At 62.6% G+C, this 16,434-nt stretch overlaps 5 protein-coding genes across 5 annotated transcripts; all 5 read left to right on the forward strand.

The window, feature by feature from the left end:
* Positions 1 to 1,677: 1,677 nt before the first annotated feature.
* Positions 1,678 to 3,714, forward strand: LINJ_05_0140 (putative nucleolar RNA helicase II; the record flags this gene model as incomplete). Its single annotated transcript, XM_001462947.2, has 1 exon — positions 1,678 to 3,714. One exon carries the CDS (start codon positions 1,678 to 1,680, stop codon positions 3,712 to 3,714), a length of 2,037 nt encoding a protein of 678 aa, XP_001462984.2.
* Positions 3,715 to 5,398: 1,684 nt separating this feature from the next.
* On the forward strand, positions 5,399 to 6,724 carry LINJ_05_0150 (conserved hypothetical protein; the record flags this gene model as incomplete). The annotated part of the gene is made up of 1 exon (XM_001462934.1): positions 5,399 to 6,724. One exon carries the CDS (start codon positions 5,399 to 5,401, stop codon positions 6,722 to 6,724), a length of 1,326 nt encoding a protein of 441 aa, XP_001462971.1.
* Positions 6,725 to 7,796: 1,072 nt separating this feature from the next.
* On the forward strand, positions 7,797 to 9,338 carry LINJ_05_0160 (hypothetical protein, unknown function; the record flags this gene model as incomplete). Its single annotated transcript, XM_001462935.1, has 1 exon — positions 7,797 to 9,338. The coding sequence occupies one exon, from the start codon at positions 7,797 to 7,799 to the stop codon at positions 9,336 to 9,338; it is 1,542 nt and encodes a 513-aa protein (XP_001462972.1).
* Positions 9,339 to 9,864: 526 nt separating this feature from the next.
* On the forward strand, positions 9,865 to 12,144 carry LINJ_05_0170 (conserved hypothetical protein; the record flags this gene model as incomplete). Its single annotated transcript, XM_001462936.1, has 1 exon — positions 9,865 to 12,144. The coding sequence occupies one exon, from the start codon at positions 9,865 to 9,867 to the stop codon at positions 12,142 to 12,144; it is 2,280 nt and encodes a 759-aa protein (XP_001462973.1).
* A 1,429-nt stretch (positions 12,145 to 13,573) lies between these two features.
* On the forward strand, positions 13,574 to 15,007 carry LINJ_05_0180 (putative dihydrolipoamide branched chain transacylase; the record flags this gene model as incomplete). Its single annotated transcript, XM_003392167.1, has 1 exon — positions 13,574 to 15,007. The coding sequence occupies one exon, from the start codon at positions 13,574 to 13,576 to the stop codon at positions 15,005 to 15,007; it is 1,434 nt and encodes a 477-aa protein (XP_003392215.1).
* Positions 15,008 to 16,434: the final 1,427 nt, after the last annotated feature.

Below are 16,434 nucleotides of genomic sequence, written 5' to 3' on the forward strand. Positions count from 1 at the left end.
TCCTGGAAAGCGTCTCTGTGGCGCACAGAGACAGACGGACGTACTCAACTAGGAAGTCAAGTGCAGCATGCCCACCAATGCTTTTCGCTGGATCACGCATAGGCCTCCTCCGCTGCCGCTCTCCCTCTTTCTCTGGCCTTTCTTTCTTCTGCCTTCTTCCCCGTACCCCCCTCCCCCACCAATCCTCAGCACCGCCTCCATTGCTGCCGTTTCACCACTCCCGATGCCATCCTCTCGACTGGATGACGGGGCGACGGGGGACGCCTCAGTGTGCCGTATCTCAGAGTCCAGCACCCCCCCTCCCCAGTCGCTGCGTTGGAAAGCCGGGCAGCCCTTCTATGTCCCTGCCACGTGCCGAGCCGCTTCTGGTGGTGACGGGGCCAGGCGCCAACACTGCTGAAAACGACTGAGCGATGTGCCGCTGGTGGTGTCGGCGGTCAGGTCCTGGACGGCGCTGCGTCGGAGCGACCTGCGACCGTGTGAGCGCGCTTGTGCCATCCATGCGATCAGGCCGAGTGCCAGCGTGTCTTGTCCGGCCCCGACACTGCCTGCTGGTGTGGGGAACGCGAACCCCCCCCCGACAGCAGCACCAGGTGCTGACCAGCGTGATGGAAGCGGCTGCGAGGCGACCTGCGAGACGGTGGCGGGCGGAGAGGTTGAGGCAGGGGCCGCTCACAGATGGCCGCGTCAGCGCATGTGGTGCAACGCTTGTGTGCCGCTGCTTGGCACCGCGCGGACGGGGTCTTGCGTGAGGGCTTTGGCTCGTGCTGCGCGGTGGAGCCGTGGACACGCGTGGATGCAGAACAGAAATCGAATCGTGCTCTTGATGCGCACACGCGCGTACGTAAGTGCCATCGGACACGAACGTGTGCATCTTCCTTTCTCTTTCTTGTGTGTGTGTATGTGCGTATGCTGCTTGCCGTCGAGTGCACGTACCTCTTCCTGCTTCCATGTTTCACTTGCTTCTCTTCGCCGTCTCTCTGTGTTTGTCTGTACGTCCTTCCCCCTCGTTCTCTTTCCCTCTTCTCCCCTCCCCCATTTTGTGTGTGTGTGTGTGTACGCGCTGCGTTCATTGTTGTCATGAAGTGGTGGTCGTCGGATGGCACTTTCTCTCTCGCTTTTTGCATGGCTCATCGCTTCAACTTGGCTTCTCTTCCCCCTTCCTGCACCCGTCCTCATCCTTCTCGAAGCGTCAGTGGCAACCAAGCCAGAACAGAAAAGACACACACGACACACAGACAGAGCTGCGTGCAAAAAGCCGTGCCAGCGTCAATGTTCGCTCCTCCTCGTCCGACGTCACTGTCCTCTTTCGCCCTGTCTGCTGGCATCCGAACGGGTGGCCTGAGGGCTGAGAGATGAAACCGCGTTCCCTCAACCTTTCTTTTCGTGGGTCACTGCATGCGCGCGTGAATGTTGAGGATATATATGTGTACGTGTACCACGGACGCACATCACGCATACATTCCCCTCTTCCGCTTTCTCTCCAGTCCTTCCTCTTCTGTAGCTTGTTCGGAGTCGCCCATTCGCATCTTCCCCCTCCCTATCACCACCATCACCACGTCAGTGTACGCGTAAGTGATCCACACCACACCCCCGGTTTCGCGCATACACCACAGAGCGGCACCACTCGCTGCACTCCTCGAATTGCCAAAAAACAACTTCGGATCCGGAGGCAAGATGCCGCGTCGCGCGCGCGAGGAGAGTGAGGAGGAGAAACCGCACCGCATCACGAAGCTCGCCGGCAGCAGCGACGACGATGTGCCGGTGAAGGCGTCGAAGATCTCCGCCAAGGCGTCGGACCACGGCAACGGCGTTGCTGTAGAGAAACGGAAGCGCACGGAGGGGAGCTGCAAGGTTGCTGTCACTTCGGCGACGGCACCGGCGGAGGAGAAGGACGAGGAGGTGCCGAACAACGGCTGCGCCGCCACAGCGCGCCCGTTCTCGGAGTTCGAGATGAACCCCATCGTCGTCAAGGCGCTGCAGTCACGCGGCATCGAGTCTATGTTTCCTGTGCAGGCTCTCACCTTTAACGCCATCATGAGGAACACGGACGTCCTCGTGCAGGCCCGCACCGGCAGCGGCAAGACACTCGCGTTCGGTATCCCGATCGTGGAGCGGCTGCTGAAGCTGCCGAGCCACTTCACCCGCGGCCGCGGCCCGGCTGCCGTGATCTTCTGCCCTACTCGTGAGCTGGCCATCCAGGTGCAGGATGTGCTCTGCGGGATCAGCTGCGGGCTCGTCGTGACGGCCCTGTACGGCGGTGTTGCCTACGCGAATCAGGAGCGCGTGCTGCGCAGCGGCGTCGACATTGTGGTGGCCACCCCCGGCCGCGCGAAGGACTTTCTAGAGAAGGGCACGCTGCATTTTGACCGCGTTGTGATGGCGTGCCTGGACGAGGCGGACCACATGCTGGACATCGGCTTCAAGGACGACATTGAGTTGCTGCTCTCGCAGGTGGCCGAGCAGAACGGCTCTGTCGGCGCTGAAAGGCCAGTTCATCAGACGCTGCTGTTCTCCGCGACGGTGCCGGAGTGGGTGCACACGTGCTCCTTCATCGCCAAGGACAAGGAGTTCATCGACATGGTCGGCAAGGAGGCTGTGCGGACAGCGAGCACGATCAAGTTCTATCGCAGAAAATGCAACTTCAGCGAGATCTCCTCTATGCTCGCTGATCTCATCAAGGTGTACAGCGGTGCCCACGGCCGCACTCTCGTCTTCACCAACACAAAGAAGGACTGCCACGACTTGTCCATCAACAACACCAAACTGGACTCGCAGTGCCTGCACGGTGATATGCAGCAGGAGCAGCGCGAGAGTACCATGAAGAGCTTCCGCGACAACAAGTTCAGCGTCCTCATCGCCACCGACGTGGCGGCCCGCGGTCTCGACCTGCCCATGGTGGACCTGGTTATTCAGTGCGCTCCACCGAGCGACATCGACGCTTTCATTCACCGCGCCGGCCGTACGGGACGCGCTGGCCGCAAGGGTGTGTGCGTGCTGCTCTACCAACCGCGCGAGGAGTACGTTGTCGAGCGCATCGAGCGCCACGCGAAAATGAAGTTTGACGTCCTGCCGGCACCCACGCGTGAAGAGATTCTCAAGGCCGTCGCCCGTGATGCCGCTGAGGACCTGGCGCGCGTCGAGCGCCGTGCAACCGACCTCTTCATGGATCAGGCAGCCGAGCTGCTGAAGGACGCAGACCCAGTCGAAATCCTGGCCTCGGCGCTCGCCGTCATGAGCGGCTACACGTCGAACATCACCACGCGCGGTCTCATTACTGGCACGCCAGGGTATGTGACGGTGCAGATGACGTCGGATCGACCGCTGCCCGTTCCGGTGTACTGCAGCATCCTCCGAAACAACCTCGGCGATGAAACGTTCATGCGGTGCCGCGACATTACACTGTTGCAGGACGACCCGGGCTGCGTCTTCGATGTGCTGGAGCAGTTTGCCGAGCGTGTCATGAGCACACCGATGCGCGGTATCACCTTCCAGCGGATCGAGACCCTTCCTCCGATCATCGCGCGCGAGCTCAACAGCAGCCGCGGCGGTCGCAGTGGCTTTAACTACGGAGGCGGTCGCGGTGGCTTCAATAACGGCGGCGGCTACGGCAGTGGGCGTGGTGGCTTCGGCGGCTACGGGGGGGGTCGCGGCGGCGGTCGCGGCGGCGGCCGCGGCGGTGGGCGTGGTGGCGGTTTCCAGCGCCGCTACTGATGCGGTGATGCGCCGATATTTAGCAGCGTTGAATGAGTAGGATCAAGTGCGGTTTGCTCGGGCGCCTGTGTGCGTCTGTCTCTCTCTCTCTTCCTCCTCAGTACCGCACATCTCCGTCGGGATGAAGGGGCGATGGGGGACGCCTCAGTGCGCCGTATCTCAGAGTCCAGCACCCCCCCCTCCCCAGTCGCTGCGTTGGAAAGCCGGGCAGCCCTCCTATGTCCCTGCCACGTGCCGAGCCGCTTCTGGTGGTGACGGGGCCAGGCGCCAACACTGCTGAAAACGACTGAGCGATGTGCCGCTGGTGGTGTCGGCGGTCAGGTCCTGGACGGCGCTGCGTCGGAGCGACCTGCGACCGTGTGAGCGCGCTTGTGCCATCCATGCGATCAGGCCGAGTGCCAGCGTGTCTCGTCCGGCCCCGACACTGCCTGCTGGTGTGGGGAACGCGAACCCCCCCCCCCGACAGCAGCACCAGGTGCTGACCAGCGTGATGGAAGCGGCTGCGAGGCGACCTGCGAGACGGTGGCGGGCGGAGAGGTTGAGGCAGGGGCCGCTCACAGATGGCCGCGTCAGCGCATGTGGTGCAACGCTTGTGTGCCGCTGCGTGGCACCGCGCGGACGGGGTCTTGCGTGGGAGTGAGATGGAGGGGGGTTGCATTCCTGTGCGATGACGAGAGAGACGCGTTGAGAAAACAGTCGGTTCTTTCTTGTGTGTTCGACGCTTACTGCACCTGTTCCTGTCCCCTGCCTACATTACCCCCCCCCTCCCCACACACCCTTCTCGTCCTTGTGTGGCGGGTGGGAGTCATGTCTTCCCACCGGCGGTGTCTTTCCTGTTGTATTTCGGTCTCTCTGTACGCGTCTTGATGGTTCGTATTTTCTGTGTAACAAGGATCGGATGCTGTTGTGTGTGCGCTAAGGAAACGGTTTTGAAGTAACACCTCACGCGAAGGAGGGAGACCGTTGCACCGTGGCAGGTTACCCCGTCCTCCAGCTTCGTTTAAACAACCGATAAGAAAGCACTCGCTAAAATCTGAACACTAGAAAACAATCATGATGACGTGTCGGCGTGCGACGAGAATGTGTGCAGCCGTTGTCCTCTGCATCCTTTCTCCCCACCCCACTCCCCCACTACCCGTGTGAGTCACCTGCGTATCTGTACTGCACCGCAAGGGGGTCGATGCTCATGCTCACACACTTTCATTTTTCGATATGTGTGTGTGTGTGTGTACATGGCGAATACCGCCGATCTCGGGGGAGGTGGAGGGGGAGGAAGGGAAAGACGTGAGCACCCGCATCGCTTGCTATTGTGTGGTTTGCGGACCTCCCGCGTGCAGACACATACACATATAGAGGCGTGCACGGACTTCTCCTGGGGACTCTTGAGCACCCTCATCGGGTGTCACCCTTCTGTATGCCGACCCTCTCGCACCCTTCACCCTCCCCTTCGTCCCTGGGTCTTCTCCCCTGTTTCCGCTGCTGGCACGAGGTTGGCCAGCGGGCTCGTCAGCAAAACAACGGTGCTTCCACGGCGGTCGCACCCGTGCCCGGACGTACGTATATCTGCTTTCGCGTGTAGACGCATCCGTGCACCGACGTCGTCCACGGGCCCTCGCAACGCCGCTCACAGTCCCGCTCCCGCCCGCCAGACTTCCTTCACGACAAAAAGGTACCCCGCCGCCGCATGCCCGCCAGCGCGCGCAAGAGGGACAAGGTGCCAGCGCCGGGCGCCAAGGGGGAGAAGTCCACCTGCTTCTACACAAAGAAGAAGTGGAAGTCGGTGCTGCACGAGACGCGGGTCGACCTCGCCGGCCGCGCCCTTGGGCCACGTGGCGCCCTCATTGTTGGTACAGCCCTCTTCAAGAACACGTACGTCACCTCGCTCGATCTGAGTCAGAACGAACTAGGCGATGGCGGCGCGATCGCGATCGCCAGCATGCTGCGCTTCAACACCCAGTTACAGCACTTGAACTTGTCGCACAACGACATGACAGACATCGGCGGCATCGCACTGGCGAGTGCGTTCATCCCGAATGTGAGTCCGTCTGGCCAGCCCGGTCAGTGGAACCGCACGCTGTTTAGCCTCGTTCTCATGGGCAACAAGTTCGGCGATGACACCCTCCTTGCCATGAGCAACGCCGCGGCCTGCCACCGCGACTTGACCCGCGTGGACCTCTCGTGGAACAACGTTGGACAAAACGGTACGAAGTGCCTCATGCGCGCCTACCAGCGCAACCCCCTGTGTGTGTACCAACTAGCCGCCAACGCGCTCGGTGACGAGGGCACCGTGTACCTGTGTGAGGCGTTGCAGCGCTACGGCGGCAAGAGCCAGACAACGCTGAACCTTTACCGGAACTCCATCAGCTGCCCCGGCACCGAAGCAGTTGGCCGACTTCTGGCGAATTCCTCCATCGTGCAGGACGTGAGCCTCGCCGGCAACACGATCGGCTTCAAGGGTGTGCAGGCACTGCAGCGTCAGTTGACGGACGCCGCCGTGATCGCCAGCTGCTCCTTGCGCATCCTCAACCTCAGCGACAACTGGATTGGCGATGAGGGGGCGGCGAGCGTAGCGGCCATCATCAAGGCCAATATCCCCTCGCTCGAGCGCCTCGACGTGTCCGAAAACAAAATCACCGACGTCGGCGCCACCGCCATTGTCACGGCGGCGCTGCAGAACACGCATCTGCTTCTACTGAACTGCGAGGCAAACTGCCTTGGCTCCAAGGCAGTAGACGCGGTGGTACGGCTTATCCATGAGACGCGCACGCTCACATCGCTCAACGTGGCCGGCTGCGTCAACTCGGCTGATCACCGGCGCACGCTGGCCATCGCGGTGGGTGAGACCGACGGGCTGCACGTTGAGCTAGGCCCGAATCCGGAAGATGCGGCTGGTGCCGAGGGCACGGTCCTAATAGAGAAGATCACGGAGCACCTGCAGATGTTGGCGGACCAAGAGGCGCAGCGGCAGAAGGAAAGCATGGCTGCGAAGAAGCTGAAAAAGGCCCGCTAGCGGTGGAGGAGGGCGAGGAGGTCGGTGTCGGTGTCGGTGTTGCCGATGGGCAGCAGCAGCAGCCGAGAGAGACGGTCGATCCCCCTCCCCTTCTTGCCATGCTGCGGAGGAGGATGCGGATGGGCATGACGCCCCCCTCCTTCTCCTCCTCCCTTGCCGTTTCTTTTTATGTCCCCTGTCACCGTTCTGTTCCCTTTGAGATGTAAGCTACACTTCAACCTGAAAAGAAGGGGCACAAGAGGCGAGTGCCGCGCCCGCACCGTGCACCAGCGACCACCTCCTCCTCTACTGCTAGCGCTCTCCTTCTATCTGTGTGTGTGTGTGTGTGAGGATGTGCGATGTATGGCCCCACCCCAAGAGACAATGGCGGATTGGGAGGGAGGGAGGGGAGGCCGGCGGTATGTCTAGTGCTGATGTTTCAAAATGGCGCGAAAGAGGGCGGACTGGGCGAGACAGAGCGCGCGTCTGCTCGCACTGTTTCGGTTCTGTTTCAGGTATTTGGCAAGAAGGAGGAAAGTGAAGCCACGCATTGCCATCATCATCTTCGTGCCACGCTCAAGGGCGCGCAGGCAAGGCAGCGTGCGCGTGCGCGCAAGAGGCGCTTGTGTGGTTCACTGCTGCAGCCATCTGCGTTCCGAGCCGTCTACAGCATCATCATCGGTGTCGTGTTCTTGGAATGATGTCTCCGTTTTCATCCTCCTCTCTCTCCGCCGTTTCCGTGTGGTCGACTTCGTGCTGCGAGAGCGGAAGGGACACCCCACAGGCTGTGCAGCTGTGATCCTCTGCGGCCGTGTGTGTGTGCGCGCACGCGAGTAGCAGAGACCCTCAGACTCAGCGTTCTCCTTCCTTCGGTGTCCCCCCCCCCACCCCCACACACACATCAGAACATGCAGGCATGCGTAGGGGGTGTTCTCATGCACTCTCTCGTACACACACCATACACCATACGATCTCATAGACTTGTGCGCACGGTAGCTGCACCTCCCCTTCACCCCGGCATTGCTGCCTCCTTTTCCGCATCTCTCCTCCCCCTTCTCTCCACGCGCGCGCACGCACGCACGCAGTCTGTGCGATGCCGATTATTAAAAGCCGTGTCCATGCCGATGAACTCCACGCGGCGAAGAAAGCGCTTGCCGCTGCCAATGGCGAGGCCGACGTGCTGCGCCAACAGGTGCTCGAGCAGCGCGCGCAACTCGACGAGCGTGCTCAGCAAAACGCGAGACTTGCTGCGGAGCTTGTGCAGGCTGAGACGAAGCTGGAAGAGGCGCACCGCCAGCTCACAGAGATGCAGGCACACACCCAAGTGAGAGAGGAGCACCACTGCGAACAGATGCACCGCATGGCGCAGAACGTGCGCACTCTGGAGGATATGGTTCAGGCGTCGCGGCGGAGCGAGAGGGAAGGATCGAGTTCGATGTACCACCGTGGGCAGAACGCCGGCAACGGTTCCACGGACGATGCAGGCCGTGCTCGGCAGCGTGGGAAGCTGAGCCACTCCCAAACGAGTGCAGCGTTGCAGCGGCCGCCGGCTGTGCCGACACGAGGCGACAAGGCTGTACGAGAGCAGCACCGCTCGCCGCCTAGCCCCTCTCCGGCGGCAAGTCTGCCGATCTCCGCGCAGGTTTTGTACTGGCAGGAGCAGCTGCTTGACTTTAGTCAGCGTGCGGCCGAGGGCTTTGGCGAAGTGCAGCGACAGCTGCGCCGCTGCCTGCCCCCCTCGCCTGCGGCCGCAGGCTGCCATGCACACGCTGGCCAGGAACCGCTTGCTGCCAGTGCGTCTCCCGGCACTGATGCGCATCGATGGTGCCGGCAGCTGCGCCGCCTCCACGCGCACTTTGACGAAGTAGTGCAGGCCGACTCGAAGCTCATCAGCTTCCTGCTCCTCGTGGCGCAGCAACAGGGCCAGCAGCTTCGCACCCTCCAGGAGCGGTGGGCCGAGGCACAGAACACTGTGCGAGAGGCGGAAGGGGTGCTGGACGAAGCGAACGCGCGAGTGACCCGTAATGCACAGGAATCGGCGGTGCTGCGCCAAGAATGCGCCGTCCTTACAGAGGCGCAGACGGCCCTGCAGGCGCAACTCACCAACCGCACCCGCGAGCACCAAGCCGCCGTCACTGCCCTGCATCGTCTGCAGGAGGCGCACGCGCAACTCACCAACGCTCACACGAGGCAGGAGGAGATGTGGGCCACGCGCCTGGCGCAGGCTGCTGAGCTCCAGCAGCAGGCCAGCAACTACGCACAGAAGCTCGAGGCAGCGTTACTGGATAAGGAGCGGCTAATGTCTGCTGCTGCGGCATCGACTGAGCAGCAGCTTCGACGCGAGGTCCTCGAAGCCGCCAAGAAACGTGTGGCCGTGTTTTTGAAGCAGCTTAACGCCTGCGCAGAGCAGCTGCAAGGCTCTCTGGCAAGTCTCTCCAACTCACCACCGTTGTCTGCACTCGCCGCTTCGACCGTGGCAGGGGGCACCGTACAGAAGGTGTCATCGACCGCCTCGCCGGAGCCCTCCCCGCCAGGGGCGTCTTCATCGGCGTACTCCGCCTCTCTCTCACCCTTACCACAGTCTTTCGGTCAATCGCTCCTGCTGCCCGAGAGCTCGGCTGCTGCATCGATGTAGCGCCGTGCGCCTACTCGTGACGAGGCAAAGAGACAGGAGTGGACCGCTCTGGCCCACCCCCTCTTCTCGATTCATCATCTACCGCGGAGGACACTTGTTTGTGTGGACCAGGACACGGCCGCATGCACACACATCGTTATCAGCGTCATGATGAACGCATACGCGCAGGCGCACAGAGAGAGACGCGCGCACCTCTCTGAATTCCGGAGGCAGCTGCGACTTAGAGTAGAGCTTTCAAGGCCCACCTCGCTGCCGTTGTCCCTTGCTGGCGCGGGAACGCTTCAGAGATGGGCGTGCGCCGTCTTTTCTGAAGACAGAGCTACATCCGCCTCTCTCCTCGAGCTCGCTGTGTGCTGTGCTCGCGTGCTCTCTGACCCACCATCTGGCACTCTTCTCCACCTTCCTCGCGCCCGCCTTCTTCACAGAAGCGTCGTCTCCCCGGCGCAGGCACAGCGACGCGCTCCCTGCTCGCTGATGCCCGTCACATACTCACCTTTCCCTTTCTCTTTGCCGTGTTCACTCCGAAATGGTGTCCGTGTTAGTACAGAGGCAGCAACATGAGACCGCCAGGCGCAAGGAGCGCCTTCGCGCCGCCCACCAGGCAGCGGCGGCGCTCTCCATCCAGCAGGCTCGCGCCTATCAGAAGCAGAAGCGGCAACAGGAGGCGTGCGTTCGCGAGGACGCCCGTCAGCTGTGGTTGCAATCGAACGCGCGCGACTTGGCGGCCATCGACAGACTCGTTGCGCGCGCCACTACCGAGCAGGGCGAAGCAGAGGAGGCGGCTGGGCACTACGAGGCCAATCTGCAGGCGGAGGCGTGCGAGGAGGCGGCCGCGTGGCAGGCGGAGCGGCAGTTGGAGGAAGCACGGCACCGCCTCGCCGTTGCCTACACCCGAACACAGACGCATGAGCGGACGAAGCCGGCACGCCAAGCCGAGCAGCGTCGTACAGCCGTGCGTGTGACGGAGAAGGTGAGGGCGGCGCGGGTGGCGGCTGCGGCACCGGCGGCCCTTTCTCTGTCGAGCGTTCTAGGCAGCTTGCAGGGCGCGCCAGTGGCCACGCACGTACCGCGCGCCAGCGTCCCCGTGCCGCGACCAAGTCTCGAGCCCCTGCGTAACGTTGCTGGGTCAACCGCTGGAGCAGCCCTTGCCGATGCCCCGCCTGCTGCACAGTCGCCCCTGCGCCGTTGGCGCATATCCCACGTCGCCCCGCACGTGCATGTCACCTTGCACGGTGACCCGACGCATCGCGTCACCGCTCGTGAAGAGAACGAGATAAGCGCTCTGGCGGCCGCGGATGATGCAGTCCCTGCTTCTGCAGACGCCTATGCAGCAGAATGTGCAGCTGTCCAGCAGCAGAGGGACGAGGTACTGAAAGTCGGCCGAGAGCGTGCAGCGCAGAGGGCTGCGTCTCTCTTGCGCCACCAGCGTGCGAAGGAGCTGCAGGAAGAGGAGGAGCAGCAGACACAGCGGGAGCGGCTTGCTGCGGTCAAGGAACGCTACCGTCACCCACACGAAGAAGGCGCCCCAAGTGGCGGCAAGAAAGCCGCGGCGCCGGAAGTCGGCACACACCCTGCCACAGCCACAACCGGCAGCAGCAGCGGCAGTAACGGCAGTCCGAATCACCAACACCGACGTCCTCAACGGCAGCGTACGCCTCAGCGGCTTGCCTGCCATCAGCAAGCATACATAAAGGGCGAAGAAGAATTCCGCGCGGCGTTCGTGGAGGCGCCACCCCTCGTGGTGCGCCTGGATGAAGAGCCGCCGCGTCGTGCACCGCTAAGCGAGCTCTTGAGACCCGTGAAGGTGGCGGAACTGCTGTACAGCATTGCAAACTCTGTCCCAGTAGATCCCACTCCAGTCACACCGGCGCCGCATCATGGATCCGGCGCCGCCGCAGCCGGTTCACCGTCTTTTCCGATGACAGGCGAGGTGCTGCCATCCGCGCAACCCTCCGCCAGAGCGCGCGTGCTGCCATCAGTGCCTCTCCGCATGCTGCCCCTCGATGAGCGAAGCAGCGCTGCTCGCGCGAAAGCTGAGTCGGCACCAGAGGACAGGGCTGCTGCGACAACACCTCTGAGCAGCGGCGAGGAGGGCTGCTCGTTGCCGCCGCCGCCACCTGCGCCGAGAGGCTCCAGCGGCGCGCCACGCGCTTCTCTTCGCGCGTCTGCAGAGGCGTCGACCGCACCGTCGCCGATGCGGCTCGATGTTCCAGTGAGCCGTACATCGCGCGCGCGGACGCCGTCGCCAGAGAAGGCTGCGACTGTAGAGGAGCTTGTCGCTCTCTCTCCTCTCACCCCGGCTCCCCCTGCGGCGGGCACATGCGTGCCCGAGTCACCGTCTCCGCCGCCACCGTGCGCTGGGGGGGCTTTGAGAGAGCTTGCTCAAACAGCTGCTAACATGGGTGCTTCAGATGTGACGATGGCTTATCGGCAGCAGCCCTTGACAGCGCCAGGGGGGAGACGGGCCACTTCCGCCCACGAGAATGCGCCAGCATCGCCATCTGCGCTATCCTCGATGATGGAGCGCACACCGGCTCACCACCGCCACCGTCGCAGCGCCACGCCGCCGTCGTCGCTGTCCTCCTCCACTACCACCACCACTGAGACTGCCGAGCCGCCGAGCGGCTCCTCTTCCCCGGCCTCCGTGGAAGGCAGCAGCAGCAGCGGTACCGACGCCTCCTCCTCTTCATATGACAGCGCCAGCACCAGTGGATCGTCACGCCACCCGATGCCGGTGATGACGGCGGAACAGCTAAAGCTGGCACTCCTGCGTCTGCGCAGCCGCATCAGGTCAGCACAGATGTAGCGTTGAGGGGACGGGGAGAACGCGCGAGGGGAACACTGGTGGCGCGTGCTCGCCATGGGCTCCTCCCTTTCGAAGCCTTCAGAGATTGCCTCGCTGTCATGAAAGGCACACACGGGCACACACACGCAGAGTTGCTTCTTCAGGCGCTGTGGGTCTCTTTGTTCTGCGCCTTCCCGCCGTGCGCAGGCGCGTCGCGTTGTTCGTATTTCCATCGTCTCTCATGCTCGATGCATGCGTATTAGATTTAGAAGGGCGCAGAGACACTGCCAGACATACATGCTTACAGACGTGCAGGCATAGACATGAGCCGCCCGCTATCTCCCCCCCCCTCTCCTCCGCTTCGCCTACTGCCTGCCGTGATCTGTGGGAGAGTCGCTGAGCGGATGGGGGTGGGGGGGCGGGCGGGACCGTCGACTGTCGCACCAGGAGAAACAAAACAGCAGTTGTACAAGGTTAGACGTCGGGAGAATGCCTTCCCATTCACGCACTCACATGACGGTGTACGAAGGGGGAGGAAGCAGCAACAAGAGGCTTCGAGGATGTCCTCTGCCCACTGGGCAAGGGCGCAGCGGCCGTCGGCTCAGAGAGCCATCTCCTCCTCCCCTCACCGTTATCTCTTTCACGCCCCTCCCTGCAGAGTGCACATTCTGCACACCGTGTCACACTCACACGTAACGGTGCGTCTTCCCGCCAATGACTAGACGTTGCGGGTGCCCTGCTCTGCCGACCTCTCCCCTCTCCTTACCCGTCCTCACTTCTCATCGCGCGCTCGTGCGGCATCGCCCCGCTAACGTCCGCTAGTCCACCCTTTCGCAATCCGTTCGCCGCCGATACGCTGCGCCACACACATCTTGGCACGCTCACCCCCGCATCTAAGCGCAGAGAGACACCGTTTACCACAAGGTTACAGGACAGGTCTTTGGGAGCGCGGCGGTTCTGGCGGCAAACAGCCATCTCTGTGTGCGCTCGTGTCTTCATCTGATAGCGCTCCCTCCCTAACGGACAGCTTCGCGCCCCTCTCTGCTGTGTGCCGGCTATTCGTTCCTCTTTCTCTCTACTCACTTCTTTGTGTTCTCCTCTTGCCCACATTGCGCTACCCTCTCCACGTAATCACTACGCAGACCCTCCCCCTCCCCTCTTCCCCCGCTTCGGATCACACACGCTGGCACCCTGCGAACCCTTCTCTCCTCCACCCCGTCGTCTTCGTCTTCTTCGGGGTGAGAGGCGCGCCTTCGTGTCCCCCTCTCTCTCCCGTGTGTTTTTCCAGTGATTCCGCTGGCCGTGGATGCGCGCGCATCCCTCTCGCTCGCTTCCCTTGTCCCTCCCACCCTGCTCCTTAACGTCTTACGATTGATCGCCTCGTCGTCGTCGTCGTCGTCCTTGCGTGTGCGTTGCTCAAGGTCCGCAGGTCATCGCTTCGGCCAGCGTCATGCGTGCTGCGAGTTGCATGGCGCACCGCTGCATCGGCGCGGCTGCCGGTGCCGTCACTGTCGCCCGCGCGCCTGGCTGGCCCTACACGGCGTCGCAGCGGCACTTCTTTGCGACGGCGTGCGCACTGCTCGGCCGCAGCATCCCGTACAAGCTGGCCGACATCGGCGAAGGGATAACAGAGGTGCAGGTGCTGGGCGTCCGCGTGAAGGCCGGCGACACCATCAACGAGTTCGACCCCATCTGCGAGGTGCAAAGCGACAAGGCCACCGTCGACATCACGTCCCGCTACACGGGCGTTGTGAAGGCGGTGTACCTGCAGCCTGGCGCGACCGCCAAGGTGGGCTCGGTCATGCTCGACATCGTGCCAGAGGGCGCCGACGACGCGCCAGAGGCCGCCTCGCCGTCCCGCGGCGCGCCATCGCCTTCGTCGGCGTCGCATTCTGCTTTGCAGGCAGCCTACTCCGCGCCACAGCCATCATCGGTCCCCTCGGCGGGTAAGGTGCTTGCGACACCGGCAACGCGGTACCTGGCGCGGGAACACAAGCTGGACCTCGCACATGTGCCGGCCACCGGCAAGGGCGGACGAGTAACAAAGGAGGACGTGCTTCAATTCATGGATGCGAGCATGTCTGCAGCAGCGGCGCCATCGACCCCATCTACGGCGTCGGTTGCCGCAACTGCGCCACCTGGCACCGTCGTGTCTGGACTTCAGACGGAGGCGGGTGACACCGTCATGCCCATCACCGGCGTGCGCCGCGGCATGGTCAAGACGATGAGCCAGGCTGCGTCGATCCCCACCTTCACCTTCAGCGAGGAGTGCGAGCTCACCCGGCTCATGGCGGTGCGCGGGTCGCTGAAGGATATGGTGAAGGACCGCAGCAAAGGCAAGGCAAAGCTGTCCTTCATGCCTTTCTTTCTCAAGGCGGCGTCTATCGCGCTGCAGCATCACCCGGACATCAACGCTCACTGCCCGGCGGACTGCTCGGCGTTGGTGCGCAAGGCGGCACACAACATCGGCTTCGCTATGGACACGCCGAACGGGCTCATCGTGCCGGTTGTTAAACATGTGGAGCGCAAGTCAATCCTCGACATCGCCAACGACATGCAGGTTCTCATTGAGCGCGGCAAGAGCAACAAGCTGACGACACAGGACATGACAGGTGGTACCTTCACGCTGAGCAACATTGGCGTGATTGGGGCAACGGTGACAGCGCCCGTGCTGCTCCCGCCTCAGGTCGCCATCGGGGCCATTGGCCGCTTACAAAAGCTGCCGCGCTTCGACGCGAACGGTAGCTTGTACGCTGCGAATCTCATCTGCGTTTCCTTCACAGCCGACCATCGCGTGATCGACGGCGCGAGCATGGTTCGATTCGCGAACACCTACAAGCGGCTGCTGGAGCATCCCGAGAACATGCTGGTGGATCTGCGGTAATCTGGTCAACGGAGAGGGATAGAGGGAGGGTGGAGTACAGACGGAGGGAGGGAGTGTGTGTGCGGAAGGGGGGGCAGTCGATACGGATTCACTGATGGGCCTCCCGCTTCTTTCCCACATCTTCTGTTCCTTCTGGGGCAGGGATTCACTCACGGCCGCTCGCTGATGCACGCGCGCCTCTCTTTCTCGGGACGTGTGCGTGTGCCGTCGATGTACGCATCTGCGTTGTGTCTGTTTTGCCTGTTTGTTTGTTTTTTCCTTGGGATGGCGCCGGCGTCCCTCCACGTCTCCCCCCTCCTCCTTCCCTCCCTTTCCCCTCCCCCTTACGTACGGGCTGCGGACGCGTCGGTGCACGGGTGCGTGCGTGCGCCCACTCGGATAGCGTGCACGCACATGCCAGCGTTTTCTTTTTCCCTTTTCTTATGCGCGCGTGTGCGTGCGTGTGTGTGTCTGTGTGCTTGGGTGCTGCCTCTATGCATATCCAATGCGCGGCGCAGACACCGCCGAGGTTGCCCCTCCTCCGGCCTCGCTCTCTTGACGCCTCCCTCCCCTCTCTTCGCACCCGATCCTCTGTATGAGCGTGTCGCCACGGCGTGTCTCTCAGTGCATGCGTCGGTCCGCGTAGAAGCTCGCTGCTAGGCACGGATGTGACGCTCCCTAGCTCTCCTTCACGTCTTCCGCCGCCCACCCTCCTCTCGTGTTCGTGCTTCCTTCTTCGCAATGGACGTCTGTGCCTTTGTCTCTCTCGAGCACGCGCTTGTTCTGTGAGCGGTGAGGGGAGAGAGACGCCGACGTGGAGGTGGCGGATGGTCGGGGGAGGTTGTAGGAAGACGAGAGAATGGGGTGCTGCTGTCGTTGATGTACGTGTGAGTGCACCACCGATGCAACACAGCTGCGATGTGAGCAGAACAAGTGAAAACGAACGAAAACGAAACTTCAAAGTCACCGCACAGGAACAGAGCACACACGCCCACACGCACCCTCGCGGCGGCCCGTTGGAGTGCAACGCCCCACACAGAAAAAGAGCGGCCGACACGCCGGGGGTGGTAATCAAAGGAAGGCAGTCCGCCGGCTGCGAGCGGGGGCTGAGGGCCTTGTTGGTGGCCTGCCGAGGACGCTATGGGGAGCCCGGGGATGAAAATGCTCGCGGATACACTCATGGCAGCAACCAACACACATCCACACTTACGGTGATCTTGCCCATCACGCGAAACTCCGCGCTCTCCCTCCCATTCTTGCGGTGCTCAGTCCTCCACGCACCTCCTGCATCCATAGCCGGCCCTGGCACCTCTAACTTGTCCCTTCTCTGCTCTACTGTACCTCGCCGTCTTTGTCGGCGCAACACGCCCCTCCCCCACACACGCACTTCACTCGTGGCGTCCAAGTGACGTACGAGGTCAACAACGCCAAAGACGTGTGGGCACCTG

This window comes from Leishmania infantum, chromosome 5, assembly GCF_000002875.2.
Source record: "Leishmania infantum JPCM5 genome chromosome 5".
Lineage (NCBI taxonomy): Eukaryota > Euglenozoa > Kinetoplastea > Trypanosomatida > Trypanosomatidae > Leishmania > Leishmania infantum.